Source organism: Sapajus apella, unplaced genomic scaffold, assembly GCF_009761245.1.
Source record: "Sapajus apella isolate SASKATOON/1434 unplaced genomic scaffold, GSC_monkey_1.0 scaffold151, whole genome shotgun sequence".
NCBI lineage: Eukaryota > Metazoa > Chordata > Mammalia > Primates > Cebidae > Sapajus > Sapajus apella.
The window spans coordinates 263,362-284,052 of record NW_022437091.1 but is presented as its reverse complement, the minus strand read 5'-3'; the positions used below and the strand labels follow the sequence as shown (position 1 = coordinate 284,052).

At 36.8% G+C, this 20,691-nt stretch overlaps 1 gene segment (V, D, J or C); it reads right to left on the bottom strand.

Moving 5' to 3' along the window:
- Window positions 1-15,757: 15,757 nt before the first annotated feature.
- LOC116541473 lies at window positions 15,758-17,053 on the bottom strand. The segment is given in 2 exon segments: window positions 15,758-16,697; window positions 16,864-17,053. Coding segments are annotated over 2 exon segments (375 nt in total).
- Window positions 17,054-20,691: the final 3,638 nt, after the last annotated feature.

Below are 20,691 nucleotides of genomic sequence, written 5' to 3'. Positions count from 1 at the left end.
ACCAGTTGGGCTTTTTGTCCCCACTTTTTAGAATCTTTTAATTTTTTTATGCACAGATAACGGTGGTTTGAATTACAACTTTTCAATGGTGTGAAAGCAGTACACAATCAGTAGAAACTGTACTTTGTATACCTAAACAACTATTCTGTTTATCCCTTTAGGTACAGTATTCAATAAATTACATGAGATATTCAACACTTCATTATAAAATAGGCTTTGTTAGGAATGATTTTGCCCAACCTTAGCCTAATGTAAGTGTTCTGAGCACATCTAATATTGGCTAGGCTAAGTTATGTTGTTCAGCATATTGGATGTATTTAATGTATTTTTTACTTACAGTATTTTCAACTTATAATGCATTTATGGGGACGCAATCCCATTGTAAGTCAAGGAACATCTGTACTATCCAGAATCATTAGCTGTATGTAACAAGATGAATGGGAAAAAGTACACCTTCTCTAACTTTCTAGAAGTGGAAAGCATGGTGCTTCTTTTTTCTCTTAACAGCAACCTTAGAACAACCTGGGAGGTGTACTCTCCTGGTAGCAACATGGTCATAATGGTATTAAAACTGAATTCTGGCTCAGCTACCTGGATTCTTTTGTTGGACAAGCATGGTCCTATATTACGAAATTAACTATCATTAATTTGAGTGTTCTGCTCCATGAATTCTTGAACAATGGTCCACAAGGGCCAAGGTGATGAATAAAGTATAAATGTCATGAAAATATATTTTTCCTCTATTTATTGTACTAGACAAAAGGTTTGAGTATGACTAGGAACTGATCACAAAAAAAGACAGAGCTTTAGCCACCAGAATGGGATCAACAAATTTTGTGAGTGTGGAAAAAAGCAACAACACTGGCACCTAGTAAGGGAAAACCCTGGACCATTGAAGGTGGAGGGGGTGAGGATTAATGCTCTCCTTGTATGCTAGATGAAGCACACAGCCTAGCAAGGCAACCGTACAGTTTGGTTGTTTATTGGTTTGTCATCTTCCACTATTCCATGAAAACAGAAAACTCCTGTGAATATGGCTTCTCCTGAACATTTCTGCAGCATTAATGGCAGCCTCCCAATACAGATTCCCCATCCTCTTAAGTATGAAAACACAGGAATCAGCACATTTTCTCAATCTGACTCAAACAAATGTGTATTTTTCCCCTGGTGTCTTGGGTTATACCATGAATGGCTACAGAGGTTGCAAATAATCCCTGAAACTGTTCATATAGCTTAACCAAAGTGAACTAATGTTGATCCAAATAAAGTTTAGCAATAAATTTCAAACTGGATTAATCTAGCACCTTTGGTTATGTTTATGTCTGAGAATAGGACCATAGGAGATCTCTATGTTGGGAATAGTAGTTACTTTTTGGCAATTAAAACAAAGATCAGCATGTTAGTCCAAATTTCCATGTGTGGGTCATATTAAATAATATACTATATCCTAGCTGTCTGTACTTTCCCACTTATTCACAGCTGGCAGAATCGAGGATGCTATGAGGCATGATTGAGGTTGCTATTGCAGATTTGGCCTCCTCCTCGTGCTTAGAGTTCTAATGACAGTAGCCATAATTAAATGTTGTGTGAGACTTCAGTGCCTTTAGTCTCTGCCTCTTTCAGTCAAATTAATCAGAATGACTGATGGAGTTGGATAGTCATAAGAAAAATTTCTAGCCGCTAACATGATATAGAACCATGGAGTGGATATTGTTGAATATCCACTAAGGGATAAGATTCTCTTGTAGGGGTGCAAGAGTCCACCATGAGTCTCTTGTACCCCTATATGACCTGCTGGGTATGCCAATACTGTAAGGCCATGACCACTCTACCTGGACCACTTTTCAGAGTTATGCTTGCAGCAAGCAGCCTTAAGGGATGAGGTAATGCCTCCCTGTATGACAAAGAGAAAACTGGCTTACCGTTTACTGTTGCTAAAAATTTCCCAAGCTCAGAGTTCCTCAGCTATGATACAGCACCACTGCATGCAAAGTATTCATCAGCACTCACTATATCATTGTCTGGGGACTTAAGGGAAAGAGAAACTAAAGTGAACATACTAATGTTTAGGCTGTTTGCTGTGCCGTAAGTAATAAAACGTTTGTCTCTGACTAAGGAGTCTCATGTCTGTACTGACAACCTCAATGAAACAACATGCTTATTAGCTTTCAGGAAGAGGGAAAAAATCCAAGCGCTGATTACCCCCTTCTCTACTATAGTAAAGGCTTGAGCTACATGTAAGAAAGATAAGTTTCTCCAAACTAGTCTGAAACAGACCTTTTTTGAAGACTGTCATGTATACAGACCCATAGGTAATTAACCATCACTTCCAATAAAATGCTTGAGCAATTTTCTAATATACTTTAATGAAATGACTCCTTCTGGGAAATTAGTGTTACCAACTGAAATGACTATTAATCTTGTGAGAAGTCTAATAGCCACTACACAGATAATCAAAAGCAGGGTAATTATGAACCAGTCCTTTGAACATAATGATCTGTAAACCAGATCTTTTAAAAATCTAATCTACAACATGTCTACTGTAGGGAGAAAACCCCGAAAATGCAGTGGCAAGGGTCTGAAGCCTCAGCCTGTTCCCATATAAATATTGATTTAGAAAAGAATTAGACATGCAGGCACATAGTTATCACTTTATATAATCTTATAGTTACTTATAATCATAAAGATATATACTCAATATAACCTTTATGAAGCATGAAACTGAGGTGACATTGTGAACAAAGTGATCCTAAGGTAAGATGCCCTAAACCCTCTGTGATGCCCGCATTAGGGCTGCTGGAGGGCGCCTCGGCTCTATGGCAGTGCCAGCCCTGGGAAAGCGCCTGCTGTTTAGCAAGCAAGGGAAGGAGATGTCCAAAATGTCTCCTTCCTGGGGAAGTTAGGAGAAAACTCCGCCTCTCCAAGCTCTTGTGGCAAGGCAAGCCAGCAAACATCGGGGGCTTAACCATCTCTATGTCATGATGTGCTTCAGTGGTCACATTCCATGTCTACTCTCACACCCTGCTCTGCACCTGGTTTCTCTTTTTCTCAGAAGATAAGAATTAATGTCCTTGACATTTCTAACAAATATGCGAAGAGTGCTGATGCATTAGGTTTTCTCCTCACCTCAGCAATTTGAAAGTCTTGGGCCTCCTATCTTCAAGACACATGATTTACCTGACCCTATCAGCGACCACCATTACCTCACCCTACCTTCCCTACCCCCTGCTTTGTACTCAATAAAAGTCGGAGTGTCCAGACACTCGGTGCCACTGCAGGTCTCCGTGCTTTGGTTGGCAGTGGACGCCTGAGCCCAAACTCTCTTTTCTCTATCTCTGTGTCTGTGTCTTTTATTTCTACAGTTTCTCATCTCTGCACCAGCAGGGAGGGGCTCACAGAACCCTATAGGGCTGGACCCTATAGTCTACCAAGGCTATTTATTTGAATTTGTTTCCCGAGGAGCTTTTTCTCTTGCAGTAGTTTGACTTGAGCTCATAATTGTTGGACTTGAGAAGTTACTTTCATACTTTCCAACATGTTTTAAGTATGTGTTTTTTTTTTCATTTAGATATTTCATTATGTGTTACTAGTCTTAAGAGTTAACTAAGTGCTTCAGATTACATCTGATAAAGTGAGATCAATTCTGTGAGGAAAGGCTGAGACCCTGAATGGATCTAACTATTTTACCAACATTCACTGAGCAAGAAAAGCTAGGTTTTGAGTCTGGGAGCAAGGGTGAGAAAGAACTGAGCTGCCCCACATAATGAAGCAGAGAGAACACACAACAAGGTCAAAGTTGCTAGGGTGAGAATGAGAGGAAGGAAAAAGAGAAAGAGGAGGGCCAAACAACATTCATCCATTCGTCATTTAGTATTTTTTTTTTAATAACTACTATAGGCCAGTCATTTCTCTAAGCACTAAGAATAAAGCTGTCAATTAAACAAGCAATACCCCTGGACCTCATAAAGCTTGTATCCTTGGTGGAGATATAGATAACAAACACATTGACAATAAACACATAGACCAACAATATAACTCCACAGTTTGATTATTACCATAATGGAAATAACTAGGGTGTTATAACAGAGTTAAGGGAAGGGCCATGGATGGCTGCATTAATCAGGAAGATCAGCAGAAGTCAGCAGGTTTTCTCTATAGTAGTGGTATTTGAGCTGAGACCTGAGGAGTGAAAATGAGTCAGAATCACCAAGATTTGGGGGACGAGCATTTCAGATGGTTGAGAGAGTTAGACTAAATGTGGAAAAGGACATAGGAAGTTCAGAAAATGAAAGGAGGTCAGTGTTTTTGCTGCATAGAAAGCCAGGAAAAGAGAATTTAGAGCTGAAGGGACAGGGGAGGTTTGAATGATACAGATCTTTGTATCCCACAGCCTAAATTTGCATTTTATTCCAGGAGCAATAGAAAGCTATTGAAGCATGTTTGGCAATTAGAGACATCTCTTTACCATCAGATGGGTCTTTCTCAAACTTTGAAGTGATAGAATCACCTGGGAATCTTAATGAAAAGCAGATTCAAATTCAGTCAGCCTTGGGTGGAGCCTGAGAATCAGCACAAGCCCAGACAGGGCTGGCCCACACTTCGAGTGGCAAAAACATGGAGAATAGATTGCTTTGAGAAAAAAGAGAACAGTTATTAGGTTAGTGCAAAAATAATCGCGGTTTTTGCCATTGAAAGTAATGGCAAAACCGCAATTACTTTTGCACCAGCCTAATTACCCCAGCCTAATAGAAGGTAATATGGGCCAGAACAGTGTTTTTCAAACCTTTAAAAAATATCTTATTGTATGAAAAAATATTTTTCTACATGATGGACTCTGTTTTTATCATCTTTTTAATAATATATATAAATTTACACGTTAAAAGAAAATTAAAACATTGTGAAAGTATTTATTTAATAAAATGGAAGCTACTTTAAGATAATAATGGTCAAAACTCATAAAGTATTGAAAAATCAGCATCATCACATGCTGCTGTTGAAATTACACTTTGGTGAAATGTATCTCAGGAATATTAGGCATTTAGTGTTATATGTTTTCTGTTATTCAAGCAATTCCATTTCCATTAAAACTACAAATATAATTATGTTTTTAAGAAGCATTATCTATAACACTGTATAAGAGGAAGCAATACCAAAAGTGATTGATTTTTTAAAACTTATCTATGTAATGGAAACTAGTCAATCACTTAAAATTATGCCCTCTGGGTGCCCATCAAAAGTGGATTGGATAAAGAAAATGTGATACATAAATACCATGGAATACTTTGCAGCCATAAAAAAGAATGACATCATGTTCTTTGAAGGAACATAGATAAAGCTAGAGGTCATTTTCCTAAGCAAATTAATGCATACACAGAAAGCCAAATACCATACGTTCTCATTGGTATGTGGGAGCTAAACCTTGAGTACACATGGACATAAAGGCTACATATAGACACTGAGCACTACTAGAGGGGAAAGGAAAGAAGGGGCAAGGTTGAGAAAATAACTACTGGTGTTATGCTCGGTACCTGAGTGACGGGATGATTCATACCCCAAACCTCAGCATCAAGCAATAAGCTCAGGTAACAAACCTGCACATGTACTACCCCTGAATCTAAAATAAAGGTTGAATATAAAAGAAAAGAAAAGAAAACTATGCCCTCAATTTATGCTTCCTGGGATGAAAACACCTAAATATAATGTTGAGAAAAACAAGCATGGTAATAAATACTGGACATAATACAAACCACTTAAGTAGAAAAATATAGCTGCATATGTATACCAAAAATGCTTACATGATAATAGTTATAATTTCTTGGTTATGAAATTATAAACGTGTTCTATTTTTTCTAGGTGTTTTATATCTTTATATATCTCTTTATATCTTGATATATCCTTTTATGTCTTTATATATATGTGTAAGTAATAAAAATGTAATTTAGTTGAAAATTACAACATACAACTCCTTCTTTCAAACACCGCATCCCACTTTACATCTTTCATGGAAAAAGCAACTGACAAGGGGCCAGAATACCTGGGTTCTACTCCTGGCTTCCATTTCGCTGTAACACATGCTTTGGGTAGAGTGATGCCATGCCTGTGGAGCCTGCTTTTTCTCATGTATCAAATGAGGGGAATGAGTTGGAAATGTATTTTCTAAAGTGTGATTGATATAGGAGGTCATATTAGGCAGAACACAGATGGTCTTTTTGATTGTTATATATGTAACATTATTTTAATTTGTATTAGGAAAAAAATATCTTGCATATCACATACACAGTTTGTAACATATATATGGTTCCACTGATAGCATCTATTAAAATAAGGGCAATATTTTACATATTTTGGGCATCTATTTCATATAGAAGTCAATTTAATGTTAAATTAAGTAAATTACAAATAGATGGTACACAGATACAGAAAACATCATTGGAGTATTATGAAAAAACAGGTAAAATGCTGCTGATAAGCGTACAACCAGGAGAAAATATGCCCCATGGATTCAGAGCCTGCACCCTCTTAGAGCAAACAATAAAGAAGTGGAAGGACTCTGTGGGCAAGCAGGCCCAGGATCTGTCTAGTTTACACTGGGGAATGAAATTTCAATAATGACCAAAGGAGGCATAATTCCATATAAATTCAGCTTCATTACATAAGAGAGATGGTGCATTATCCTTCACTTCTGTTTGGAGAAATTTCCTCCTACACATAAAGAAAACAATTTCACTCCCACCTGCAGAGCTAGGCCTGCATCAAGATTCCCAGCTGCAGGTTGTGGTACAGGCTGCAGGTGCTGGGGAGACTGTGCCACAAAGCACAGAAGTAGGTGGCTGAATCTCCAGGATGAGAGGTCGAGATATTCAAAACACGGTAAAACTTCTCTTTTCCAAGCAGTTCTTTAAAATGTTCGTCTCTTTGCTCTTTCTGGCTTGATTGAATTAAGGTCAAAGACACAAGTCCTTTCCCAGGATCCTGCCGGAACCAGTGGAAGCTGAAGAACGTTCTCTCCTGATAAGTACAATTAAGAATGGCGTGTGTTCCCTCCTGGATACTCAGGATTGAAGGACTCTGCTACAGCATATGTAAGCTGTTCACCCCTCTTTAAACAGAGAACCACAGACAGAGGACATTCATTCATGGCTGACTACTTTTGGAAGATACACTCTCTTTTCACAGCCCCCACAGGGGAACACTGAGGCTCTGACCACCCTTCTATAACTTCCAGACTTTTAAAAATGATCTGCTCTTTTTAATGTTATTGCCAGAGCCCAGCAACTCACAATACAGCCGCCAAGAGAAAATCAAAAATGAAACTCCCAAAGCCTTCTTCATTTTTATCCCTCAGACTCTCTGCAAACTCTGGTTGGGGTCTGAGAGCCCTCAGACACTACCGAGCCAAATAGCTTGTTTCTCTGAGTGAATATTCATAGTTTTTTGTTGCAGGAAGCTGAGAGTCTCCCCAGCCAACCAGAAGCAAGATTTACTCCCCCAAGCACAGATCACACAGCTCTCTCTGATCTCTGAAGAGGTAAAATGGGATCACTCAGAGATCAGAGAAAGCTGTGCGATCTATGCACGGGTAGTAAATCTTGTTTCTGGCAGGACCCTGACTGGACCAGGTGCTGAATCTCAGTCAGCTGTATCTAGCATTTGTCTCTGGGATTATTCTCTTTCCTTTGTTCATCTATAATACTTCCTGGGCATCTACCATGTATGTACAAGTTATAAATTGAATAACTAAAAAGGATTCCTCCCCCAAGGAAAACGTAGAAAGTTTATTTTCTCCCTATTCCAATGCAAAGCTCTATTAAATGAACTCCCACATATGGATCTAGTTATTGGCACTGAAGCTCAGTATAAAATGGTGTTATGTCTGAGCCCTGCTTCATAAAGCTCATGTGGATCCATCATAGAATTTACACTAAGTTATACCTGAAGCAAGAAAGCTTCATTTTCTGCTCTTAAAACCTATGAGATAAAGAACTAGTTCAAATATTTGGATGAAATCAGGCCAATGTGAATAAAGAGTGACTCTCAGCCCTAAATATAGTAAAATATAATAACATAATCAATAGCAGGAGAGCAGAGGGTTAAGCCTTATCTATACATAAATTTTCTTGTTATTTATCTCAAGTTATCTTTGTTGCAACATCTCGTTTGTATCCCAGGATAACTACCATTGGTGGAAAAATTATTCCCTACTACTACAATTCAATCATTTAATTAAATTCATGTAATTTAATTCAATCCTTACAACCATTTGGAGAGGTGACTGTTATTGTCATTATAATTGATGATGTCTAAGGGGCCTGAGTTTAAGTAATTTGTCCATGGTCAAATAATTTAGTAAAAGACAGATATGTTAATAGTGCTTCAATGACTGTGCCTTTTAATCATCACATGGAACCTGCCAATCACTAGAGTAGGCAACAGAAATGCCTATATTGAAACATATATATTGGAAATGCCCACATTGGATATTCCAGTGAAAGAAAGTGAACACTATAGACAATTTTAGAGCTAAACCTCATGAGGGAAGGTCTTTTGGTGTCTGCATGTGTCTGTTTTGTTCATTATTCTACTCTTCATACCTACAAAAACAACTGTTATTTATTATGTGTTTAATAAATAACTGTATAATGAATGAATTCAATGTGTGTCTGCCCTTTCTTGCCTAATTAAGTTTTCTATTTCTCCATGAAGCTTACTTTTGTCTGTCTTGCTCCAGTGTTCTCCTGAAAATATCCTTAAAACTTAATTGCCCACATACTTGAAATTTTATCTGTTGATTAAGTTTTCATGCATTTCATCTCATTCCTCAATTAATTTGTAAGATTATTCAGGTTAATCTTACTCATTCTGCTTAAGAGTAATATTTTATACTACTATCAGCATAGTCAAAGATCCTAATACAGTACATTGTACACATAGGGGCTTCATATTTATTCTCAGTGAATATGTATTCTTCATGCTTACTTACTAGATGATTAGTCACCAATTTAACCATGTCAATGCGGTCTTTTTTACATTATTAATTGAAGAAAAGTGGTGCCCTTTAGAGATGTTCTTAAGATTAAGAAACAAAAAGAAGCCAGAAGGAGCCAAATCAGCACTGTGAGGTGGATGCCTAATGATTTCCCATAAAAACTTGTATAAAACCGTCCTCGGTTGATAAGAGGAATGAGCTGGAGCATCTTCATGGTGGAAAAGGATTCTCTGGTGAAGATTTCCCAGGCATTTTTCTGCTAAAACTCTGGCTAACTTTCTCAAAACATTCTTATAATAAGCAGATACTATCATTCTTTGGCCCTCCAGAAATTCAATAAACAAAATGCCTTCAGCATCGCAAAAAACTGTTGCCATGACTTTTGCTCTTGACTGGACCACCTCCACCTCTTGACAGTCATTGATTTGATTGTGCTTTTCTTCAGAATGACAAGGATAAAGCCATGTTTAACCTCCTTTTCCAATTATTTGAAGAAATGGTTCCGGATCATTATCCCACTTATTCAAAATTTCATTGAAAGATCCGCTTTTATCTGGAGCTGATCTGAGCATAATGGTTTTGGCACCCATCAAGTACAAAGTTTGCTCAACTTGAATTTTGCAGTCAGAATTGTGTGAGCTAAACCAGTTGAGACATTTATAGTGTTGGCTATTGTTTCTACTGTTAATTGTCAGTTGTATTTGATTAGGGCACATATGATTAATTTTTTCTTCACAAATTGTTGTGGAATGTCTGCCACTGTGGGCTTTATCAACATCTTCTTGTTCATTCTTAAACAAATTACTCATTTTGTTTAGGAATGGACAGAAAAGAGAATGGCTGATTTTATTGGGGAATTGACCCTATAAATTTTTCATAAAGCATCAATGATTTCACTATTCTTCCACCCAAGTTTCACCGTAAATTTGATGTTTGTTTAACAGAATTCATGTTGCTTTGATAGGGACTGTTTTCAACTGAGGTCTTATCCTTCTTAGTGCCTCAAACTAAATCCTGTTCAGATACGTTATAACACTTAGTATAAGTTTATTTTGGCACAAAAAAAATTGAAATATATGCATAGTTTTCATAATATGCAATTTCCTTTTTCCATGAACTTTTTGAAAACATCTAGTATTTATTGAATAAACTGATCTGAAAATCCAACAATTCACAAAGAGTGTTGAATTTATTTTTACTCATCTTTCATTAGCCAATTCTTCTAGCTCAATCTAGTGGCCAGATGGCAAATTGTTTATTGTGGCAGTTCTTTCTCTTCAATCTTTGTTAAAAATTTTGTATGTCTAACTTCACACCAAAGACTCAGGGATTCAGATTTTTTTGTTGAATTATAACTCTGGAAATGGTCTATGAGCCTAGAGAGGTATTTTCTTAGAGTGAGTGTTTTTCTCCGATGCTACACCTGTGCTGTCACAACCATAATCATTTCCTGTCTGTGACGGGGAATCCTTTCTTTGGTCTCCCCAGCAGGTGGATGTCTCAAGCAGACCCTTAGGGATTTTTGTGTACCTCCCTCCAACAGTCCTCTCACTGTAGCCTCTTTCAGTGCACAGAAACACATCACAGTTCTCCAGTTGTGAAGTAGAGATGACAAGTTGATGGTTTTCCTTACCTTCTGCAAATTCAATGAGTAATGATCTGTTGCATATTGCTGATCGTGAGTCCTGATAAATAAGGAAAATCATCTCCCTACTCCTGGGCTGCTTGTACCAGAACAGACCATAACTTCCAGCACTGGTGTCATAATTGCAGTCCAGAGTCACAGCCTCCTTCTCCTGCACCAATATAGCTGGTTTAATTTGAGGTACTTCTCAGCAAAACCAGATTCTGAAGGAGAAAGCAAAGAACCATGTCCAGTTATGAAAACTGCCATGTCCTGTTATGCAAATTATATACAGTGATAGTCTACATGTTTTAACATAGTTCACAACTCTCAAATACTATGGAGATGATGAGGTTTCTTAACCTTCTTAACCTTTTCTTAAACTTTTCATACATCTCATGTATTCCTATAAAAAATGGATACCAAATACAAAAATTATTTGATGTCTTGATACTACTCAAGAAAAGACAGAGTTCCAAAGTTTGAAAGACACTAGAGAAGCTAGAAAAAAAATCCATGAGCAGAAAATTATACTAAATATGGCTTTCTGACTAATGTCCTCATGCAAGTACCTCCTATAGAACACGAAAAAAAATCTATGGAAAATTTTAGTAACTACATCTGAGATCAATTATGGATTTGTTTCATCAGCCAGAAAGGCTACCTGGTGGAACCAAATGATCTCCAGTGATTACTTGTTTTAGCAACCTTCCAGAAACAGCCCATCATAGTAGGGATATATTGGCTGCAATATTATACAAATAGTTGGGGAAAAACTTTTCTAGGATAACACAGAATATGACCAGTTTATGCCTTTTTGAAACCTGTAAGGATTCATGAAAACTATAAAAATGGAATATGAACTGGAATACTGTCCTAAGGAAACAGCTGAATATCTCCAAAGGGGTTTTAAACAATTATGTTCCCTAGAGAGTTATGAATATGCACTAGTAAGAGTTGTTTTATTTTCTGCATGGGTTGAACCACTTTCTTGTGAGAAATACAGCACTAACAATGGCTGAACATCAATTTAAATTTGTTTTCCTACCTGTGACATTTCAAATTATCTACACATAGGGGAACATATTTTTCTGGGGCACTTATATAACATTTTGCCTTCACTCAGAAACTTCTCTTTTCTTATCACCTCCTTATCTAAAAACGGAGAAACAACACATGGGAAATATTAAAACTAAAATTAATTATGGTATCAGATATCCTTGAGCTTCTATGAGATAATGCATTTTATTACCCTTCGCTCTCATGGCCTTGAATTCTTTCCCCTAACATCATAGGTTCTTTTACTATCAACTGGTGACTCGTAGGTCCATATTACTCCTAATGTCTGGAATCATATTTAATTCATTCTTTCACAAACTTAACTAGATAAATGAACCCATTATACGCAGTCCTTATACCAACAGTTACAGTTTTCTTTCCTAACCTTTCATTTAATCAGCCTTTACATGACCTAAGCCTGGATGCATTGGTATATAGAAAAAATTCCAGATAAAGACTGCCTTTCAACCTTGTGAAAATGACCTTATTAGGTACTGTTTATTACCAGTTCAACAGATAAAGGAATTGGTCTGTGGTTACTTTTTACCAATTAGTTTGACATCATCTGACCTTAGATGACAAGAATTGAGAAGTTATTCACATTACAGATCTTAAACTGAGGTTCTTCAGAGACTCTTTAGACCTTTTCAGAAAATGAATGCAGACCTAAGATCCTTGAAACACATGTATTAGTGAATAAAGTAGACAGCTCCAACCAAGGAGATTGGAAGAGTATTATCTAGATTACTGGAACCACTGGTTGTTTTACTATCTTTGCATTCTTTTGTTTTTCATCCTTTCAGTGGTATTTTTCAAATTTAATGGCACAATGTTGCATAGATTTGTAATTTTTTCTACTTTATTCTTTTGCTAATGAAACAATTTGCTTAGGTATAGACTTGAGGCAATAGCCATCCTAACACTTTTCACCTCTACAAAGCCATAGCTAGTGCAAAAAAATTAAATAATTGTGAGATATGTCATTCTATGCTAAATCCTGGGAAAATCCAAGTATTAACCATACCCAATAAATATGATTAAAATAAATTTTGATCAATAAACTTAGTCTTAAAATATCAGAAAAATATCTATTGATAAAAATTTAGGGTAGAGTTGGTACAACTAAACTTGATGTGATTAACTCTGATTATAGGGGTTGGTTCAATCCTCAACTGAACCTCTCCATTATCAATTGCCATACTGTTTGCTTAAACACTATACTTGCTATAGTGTTTCTTTAAACTATAAATTAAACCTCCAAAGAAATTCAAGTATTTGAAATCTTGAATTATTCCTATCACACGACAAAAGTTTAAAACACTCAGGTATAGAAAAAACAGAGTGGTAGCAGAGATGATGATCATGCACGTGCCCAATGTTGTGTGCTTTCTCTAACCAAGATTTGGACATTTCAAAAGATTGCATATTGCATCATTCCATTCATGTGACATCCTGAAAAAGATAAAAATATAAAAGAACAGACCAAGGTTTGCAAGAAGTTTGAGATGGAGAGGATGTGATTTCACACGGATAGCACTAGGGAGTTTTTGGGGTAAGCAATCTGTTTTGTATCATAATTGTGTAATGGTAATCATATCATACATAATTGTGAAACCATAAATAAAGCAAAATTCAAATTTCACACAGTGAATTGCATATCAAAATGTGTTCCTTTTTAACGTGGTAATTTAAAAACTGAACATTGTAAAAACTAAGAAAATAAAGCAATTGATGTGGTTTCCATTTTCCTATCTGGAACTCTGATTTTCTTTCTCAACTTGTGAAAAGGATAGCACCAGGCATGCCAACTGTGGTAGGCAAAATAAGGGCTCTAAAATTTAGGCCCCAGTCCCTGGAATCCATGAAAGTTATCTTATGTAGCCAAGGGGAAAAAGATATTGCAGATATGATTAAGGATCCTGGGATGAGAGGTTATCCTGTATTAGATGGGCCTTAAATGTAATCACATGTGTACTTTTAATAGGGAGGCAGAGGGAGATGATAAAAGAAGAGAAGCAATGCAACCATAGAGGCAGAGATCAGAGTAATGGAGCCACGAGCCAAGAAATAGAGGCAGCCATCAGAGCTGGAAGAGGCAAGGAACAGCTGACCTTTCTTATCCAGCTGTTTTAACCCTAATTTAATCTAATTATTTTCCGTTTAAGAACAAACCATAACTAACAGCTGTAACTCAGCCAGGTGGAATTTTTCTCCCCATGCCAACTGCCTATTAGAGCCATCCTTGGGAATAATATAAGAGATCTTAAAATTAGCCTACCCTTGACCACAGTTGGGAGAAATAGGGAATTAATTATTTATGCACCTTCTTTATTTCCACTGATTTATCTACAACACTGAAACATACAACTCATTTAAAGGAAATGGTGGTAGTAATGTTTAATTCAGTCAAACATGAAAATGAGGTAGGGAGATTTGTAGCAAGCTGTCTGTAAATTAACCATTGGTCCAAAGGCCTGTTGTAATCCACTAATAAGAATTGAGTAATATAGGGCCAGGCATTGTGGCTCACGTCTGTATTCCCAGCAGTTTGGGAGACCAAGGCAGGCGGATCACTTGAGATCAGGAGTTCGAGACCAGCCTGGCTAACATATTGAAACCCCCTCTCTACTAAAAATACAAAAATTAGCCGGGTGTGGTGGCAGGCACCTGTAATCCCAGCTACTCGGGAGGCTGAGGCAGGAGAATCACTTGAACCCAGGAGGCAGAGTTTGCAGTGAGCTGGGATTGCACCACTGCACTCCAGCCTGGGCGACAGAGTGATACTCCGTCTCAAAAAAAAAAAAAAAAAGAAAAGAAAAGAAAATGAGTAGGATAACTGGAAAATGTATGTAGAAAACATTCCTATGTGCCATAGAAAGAAAGATAAAGGTGGCAAAAAAATTAAATGTGTGGGAATAAATTTATCTGAAAACAATAAAGCTTCATGGAGAAAGACATAGGAAAATGAAAAGAAAGACTATGTTCTTGAATAATCAGGTATTCAAGCATACGTTTTAAGATGTTTTATACTTCAAAAATCAATTTTTAACTTTAACCACAAAGCCTAAATTAAAATTTTGACTATACTATAGCATAATTAACTTCTTTCTTCTTTTTTTTAACAAACATTTATTGACTATTAACTTTGTGAAAAAGATTGTTCTGGCCTTTGCAGATATAGCAGCTATTAAAACACACATCTCTCTTTTCTAAATTCTATGAGAGAGTAAAGGCTAGCATACTAATAAGAGTTGAAAATAATCGATTGGCAAGTCTATTCTGAAGCTCACATTCTCATATAACTTCCTATCTTAATTTCCCTCAAACACACAAACAATATGTATAATCACTGGACTCTAAAGGAAAACCCCAGTCACATTTTCTTAACAAAAAACAACAGGAAGAAAAAGATGCCATATTTTACCACAAGTATAGAGAAGAAGAAAATAAAAATTGCTGTGACTTATAAAAATTTCTCACAGAGCTATTAAAAAAGAAGTATTTGAGGAGAGGACATAATAAAATGAAGAATGCTCAATTCACAATATAATAATAGTAAGTAAAAAAATCATGATTTTAATTATAATAAAAATATATGAAGACTCTAACCAAATATTAGCAAAACAATATCTGGGGTATAGGATTATGAATTTCACATTTTCTGTATTTTTTTTTTTTTTAGATGGAGTCTTGCTCTCTCACCCAGGCTGGAGTGCAGTGGCTGGATCTCGGCTCACTGCAACCTCTGCCTGCTAGGTTCAAGCAATTCTCCTGCCTCAGCCTCCCAAGTAGCTGGGATTATAGGCGCACACTACCATGCCCTGCTAAATTTTTGTATTTTTAGTAGAGACAGGGTTTCACCATGCTGGCCAGGCTGCTCTTGAACTCCTGACCTCGTGATCTTCCCGCCTCAGCCTCCCAAAGTCCTGGGATTACAGGCATGAGCCACCACGCCCAGTTTAATTTTTGTATATTTAGTACAGACGGGGTTTCACCATCTTAGATAGGCTCGTCTTGAACTCCTGACCTTGTGATCCACCGGCCTTGCCCTCCCAAAGTGCTGGGATTACAGCCGTCAGCCACAGTGCCCGGCCTTTTACATATTTTCTGTATTTGGCATATAATGTTTTACAATCAGAAAAAAAATACAATTTTCAAATGACAAGAGTGAAAAGCACATTCATAACAGGGATTATGATATTGATATTAAGGGGTTATTTATAGCAGAGGAGTCCAAATTTATAGGAAAATGTAAACTCATCTTTAAAGCCTAGATTTTAAAATAATTCCTTTTAAGAATCTACTGAGCAGAGCCTCCTGATCACTGAATGAGCACATAGAGGTGCCTGGGAGGAGGCACAGCCACAGAAGACATGGAAGCTCGGGATTCCCTCCCCTACACCTTGCCATATGCATCTCTTCATCTGGCTGTTCATTTTTTACTATGTATATGTATGTCAAAACATCATGTTGCATACCTTAAACATATACAATAATATAAATGTTAGAAAAAAGAATTCGTTAAGCAACAGTCAACGAAATGTTCTAAGCCTTTCCAGGTTACCTTGAACCTAACTAACCTTTTTTTATATGCTTTTAATGTCAATATGTTAGTTTCACTTGCAAACAAACAGTATGACAAATGCTATACTTGAAGGTTTATGACAAAGGAAAGGGATTGCAGCTTCAGCTCCAGTCTCAGGTTTCAGTACGGGTAGCAGGTGCCTGGGAAGCAATGTGCACCAGCTGCGCAGAAGTAGAGAGCTGAGTCTCCAGGTTGGGTGTCTGTGATGTGCAGGGAGAAATGTTTGGCTGCCTTATTCAATAAAACAGTCATTCTTCCGTCTTTCCTTTTGTCCGCATTTGAACGAATGTCTATAATGAGCCGAGGTCCTTTTCCAAGTTCTTGCTTATACCAAGGGAAGTAGTTTGAGGCACTGTCTGAATAAGTACAGTTGATAACAGAGCTGTCTCCCACCTGGACACTCAGAGTAGAAGGACGCTGCTCCACATTCTCTCCATTCACCACTATGCAGAAAGAAAAATATCAGAGATATAAGAGGGGTTATTAGGTCATTCCTCTCTAGAATTATTTTTCATACTAACAAGAGGAAACCCAAATAAAGCAAGTCTCCTCTTTGAACTTCTAAAGAATATCCACTAATTTACTGTTACCCCAAAACCCTCAACTCACAATCCAGGTGCAGCCACAAGAATATAAATACAGCGCAAATGGATGTCATCATTGTTCTTCCCAATTGAGATTAGTCATACACCTGCAACCTCCAGTTACAAGAGTCACTTCTATCACCAGGTTGTCCCTTATCTCCTCTAACAACCATAGCAGTTGCTCACATTGTGTACCCAACCAATAAGAAAAAGGCTCTGCTTCTACCATAACCCTCTATTCTGAACCCTCTATTCTGCCTCTGCAGAGGAACACTACCATCTTGTGGTCACATCCCTAACTACTGAACTTGCTGGTTGAATGTGTTTCGCTAACCCTATGAGCCACTCAGGTGCACAAAAGCAGCAGTGAGTCAAACAAATTGGGTGTTCAATTAGAGATTAAATGCCCAGTAAGAATGTAGATATCTAACTCTGTAGTTATGCACTCTACTGAGCCATTATTTGTAAACTGGAAAGAAGTAGATGCTGTTGATGTTTAGTTAATAAGGGGCTGAGTTTGTATGTTTGAAATTAGGAAAATACCATAATTCACTCTCATAAACAAAGAAAAAATAATGTCTTCCGTTTAGTTCAAGTCTACCATCTTGACTTGTTTGTTATGAAGGAAAACTCTTTCTTTAAGGAATATGTCAGCCAAAGATCAGAGTAAGAGAGAGAGGACCCCTCAATATTTCAAGCACATATTACTGGAGGTTCTGCTTCTTCAAGCCTGGTCTTGCATGTGACCTTGCTAGTCCCAGAAAACTGACAGTACCAACAATCAAAATGTGGAATATTTATTGAATAAAAACAGCTTTAATAAAAGGTAAAAAAAAGTAAAAATGATAAAGGAGGAGGGGGACAAGTTCCATGAGTTATTAATACTCCAACAATAGGAATAGTTTGACCCATAGTTTGGGCCAGTTTGCAAGGAGAAATCTGGCATGTTTTAAGAAGTCTTTTCCTATTGCTATATGTCTTGTTTTCTGCAAAGTGTTGAAAGAACAAGAAGAAATTCTCAGAAAATATCAGGCTGCAGATTCAAAAAATGTAACTATATGTAACTTTATTATTAAGATGATTTAATTTTTTGATATCAATATGATATGTCCTTAAATACAGTGACTGCCTCATATCCTTAGTGGAATTTCCTCTAAAGTATGGGCCAACTCTTCTGGCATGAACTGCTGTTGCCTCAGCCATTGCTGGTACAGATTCCATGTCTATCATTTTTCTCCCAAACCCCACCATAATGTTTTTCTCCAAGATATGAGAAACGCCTTCAGTCCTGGATGTTTCCCGGTTTTCTTCTTTCTGCCAAAAAATATTTCTCATCTACTTTAATTTTTGATATTTTCCAATTACTTCCATAAGAATAAATTAATGGAAGCCTAAATATTTCCTGTGTACAAATAGAAAACTGACAGTAAAATACTGATCATGCAAAATAGTACCTAGGAAACGAAGACTATCTCATTTCCAGGAGGTAAGCCCCTTTCCTGTGATTTGCACTCACTAGTCCCCTGGAGTTATAGAGGCTAAATCTAATAATTTATTCACATCTCACACCTTTAAATATTTACAGACAGCTATAATTAGGAATCTCAACTCAATACATAAATATGTATGTATATATGAAATGTGTGTTTTTGCATACGTGAAATTTCTCCACTCTAAGGATCTTCAGTTACCTCACCCATTCCTCATACAATACAATTATCAGATCCTTCACTGAGCAAATTACTTTCTTTTTGGAGATAGATACATAGGTTAATATCTGTCCTTTTGAGTTATGGCATTCAGAACTGAATGTAATGTTCTGAATATGACCACTCACGTGGAGCACAGCATTTGTATATTAACCCTATCTGGGGAACAGCCATGCCCTGCACAAAATTCCCAGCCTGGTGATTATTTCGTTGAATTTTGTAGACTCATTATCAAAGTGTTGGCCCGGAAAAGCTTTTCCAGCACCTTCATGAACTGTCAGCTACAGAAGGGCAACGTTCCCCTTAGCTTCCCAATTTAGTGAACATATCTAAACAATGTAAAATGATGCTTATTATGCTCACATCCTTCTTTCAAGGAATATCCACCCAGCATAAGGTATATACCTTGCTATTTTTTGGAAAATTCTTAGAAATACACTCAGGGGTTGAGGATGGCACCATCACTTTTGGCTCACTCCTTCAGAAGCCGGTGAGTCATGGACTGATTTGCTAGTAGAATAACAGTGGTTCGGCCTGAGTATCTTTCTTGCCCAAAGTGGCAAATGTTTACACAAATTGGAACTCTCCATTCTCATGGTCAAACTGATTGGACCAAATCTTTCCCAGAACCAAACTGCAGAGATCAAAGTGGCTAGATTTGCATCAGTTTTTCTTTGCTGGGCAACATGGTCCTGCAAGAAGGAGGCAGGAGAAGCAATTCTAAGGAGGAAGGGGAGAAATCCAGTTTCTTTCTATTCCCCGCTCATTTACTATCTAATGGTTTTATACTGGTATCTTGAATATAGTTTCTGTCTTTGTAAAATAAAATTGGACTAGAGGATTTCTAAGTGCTTTTCTAGCTGTAAAATTATTTTATTCTATTTAACAGAGCAAATATTTATTGAGGACTAGTTGTGTGCAGTGTAAAGTATGGTAGTGCATGGAGAAATTGTCTTGCTTCATGGAACCCCAAAACCATTTTCACGTCTATACGCAATGTAGTGGATCTGAGGTTACCCTAATCAATCCTTGGCCCCTTTAGAAACAAAGACAGGGTCCTTCAGATGAGTTTCTATGTGAGTTTTCATTCTTCATATAACATCAGTGCTAGATAGATCAAGGGGAGCCTAAATCCATAGTAAAATGAAATAAAATGAGACTTCACTCTCTAAGTACAAAGACTATCACAAGCAGTGCTATGAGAGTGGACACCATGGCTGGGCTATCAGGAGGCAGGATTCTCCCTTCTGGAGATCTATTTCTTATCTTTACAACGTATCATATCTGTCTTGAAGAAAACACACACACACACTCCTCAGCAACTTGGAGAACATGGAAGAAGTATAAGAGTTTACTAATATATAAAGCAAAAGGCACTTTCTCAAACACTCTGATTGCTTTCTGCCTTCGAAATCTTCCCTTCAAAATTTAGCTTGGGGATTCAAGATTTCCAGCTGGGCTGGTTGTACAATTTGTGGGACTCAGTGCAAAATGAAAATTTAGGATTTCTTATTCAAAAGACAGGAAAAAAATGTGCCATTACGTAATAAAATGTAAAGGTTTTTTTCTTAAAATATTTTATTACTTATGAAACGCAATAGGGTTATAATGATACTTAAGAAAAACTTAAAATTGGTTTAAAATTTTGGTGTCATAAATTAATATAATAATACTTTAATATTGTATCTTGATTAATAAAATTTTATGGCTCACTTTTCTGCAAATTAATTTATGAGGTTAGCAAAATTCATGCCTGGAGCAACTTCATTTTCAAGCATATAAATGAAAGCAATGTCAAGTGCTCTTATTAAATGCAAGATCTTAACTAGAATTTTTCATTTCCAACTGCAAGAAGGATATTTCTGCTGATGTAACTGACACTGGAGCTCTTAAGAGTATTTTATATACTGTGACAACATTGCCGTAATTGTTTAATGGATTAATTGAAATATAAATTTTAGTGAATTAATGGTTGATGGTTCCTGTGAAACAATTTTCCTAAAACAATTTATCTCTTACCACAAATCAGTTTTATGTATATCTGAACTCAGTTTTCAATGTAAATTTATACAGTGCTATTTTAATGTTTCTGCTGAAATTTTAATAACTTGTAGAAGTTGTATAAGAAACTGGAAGTGGCTTAA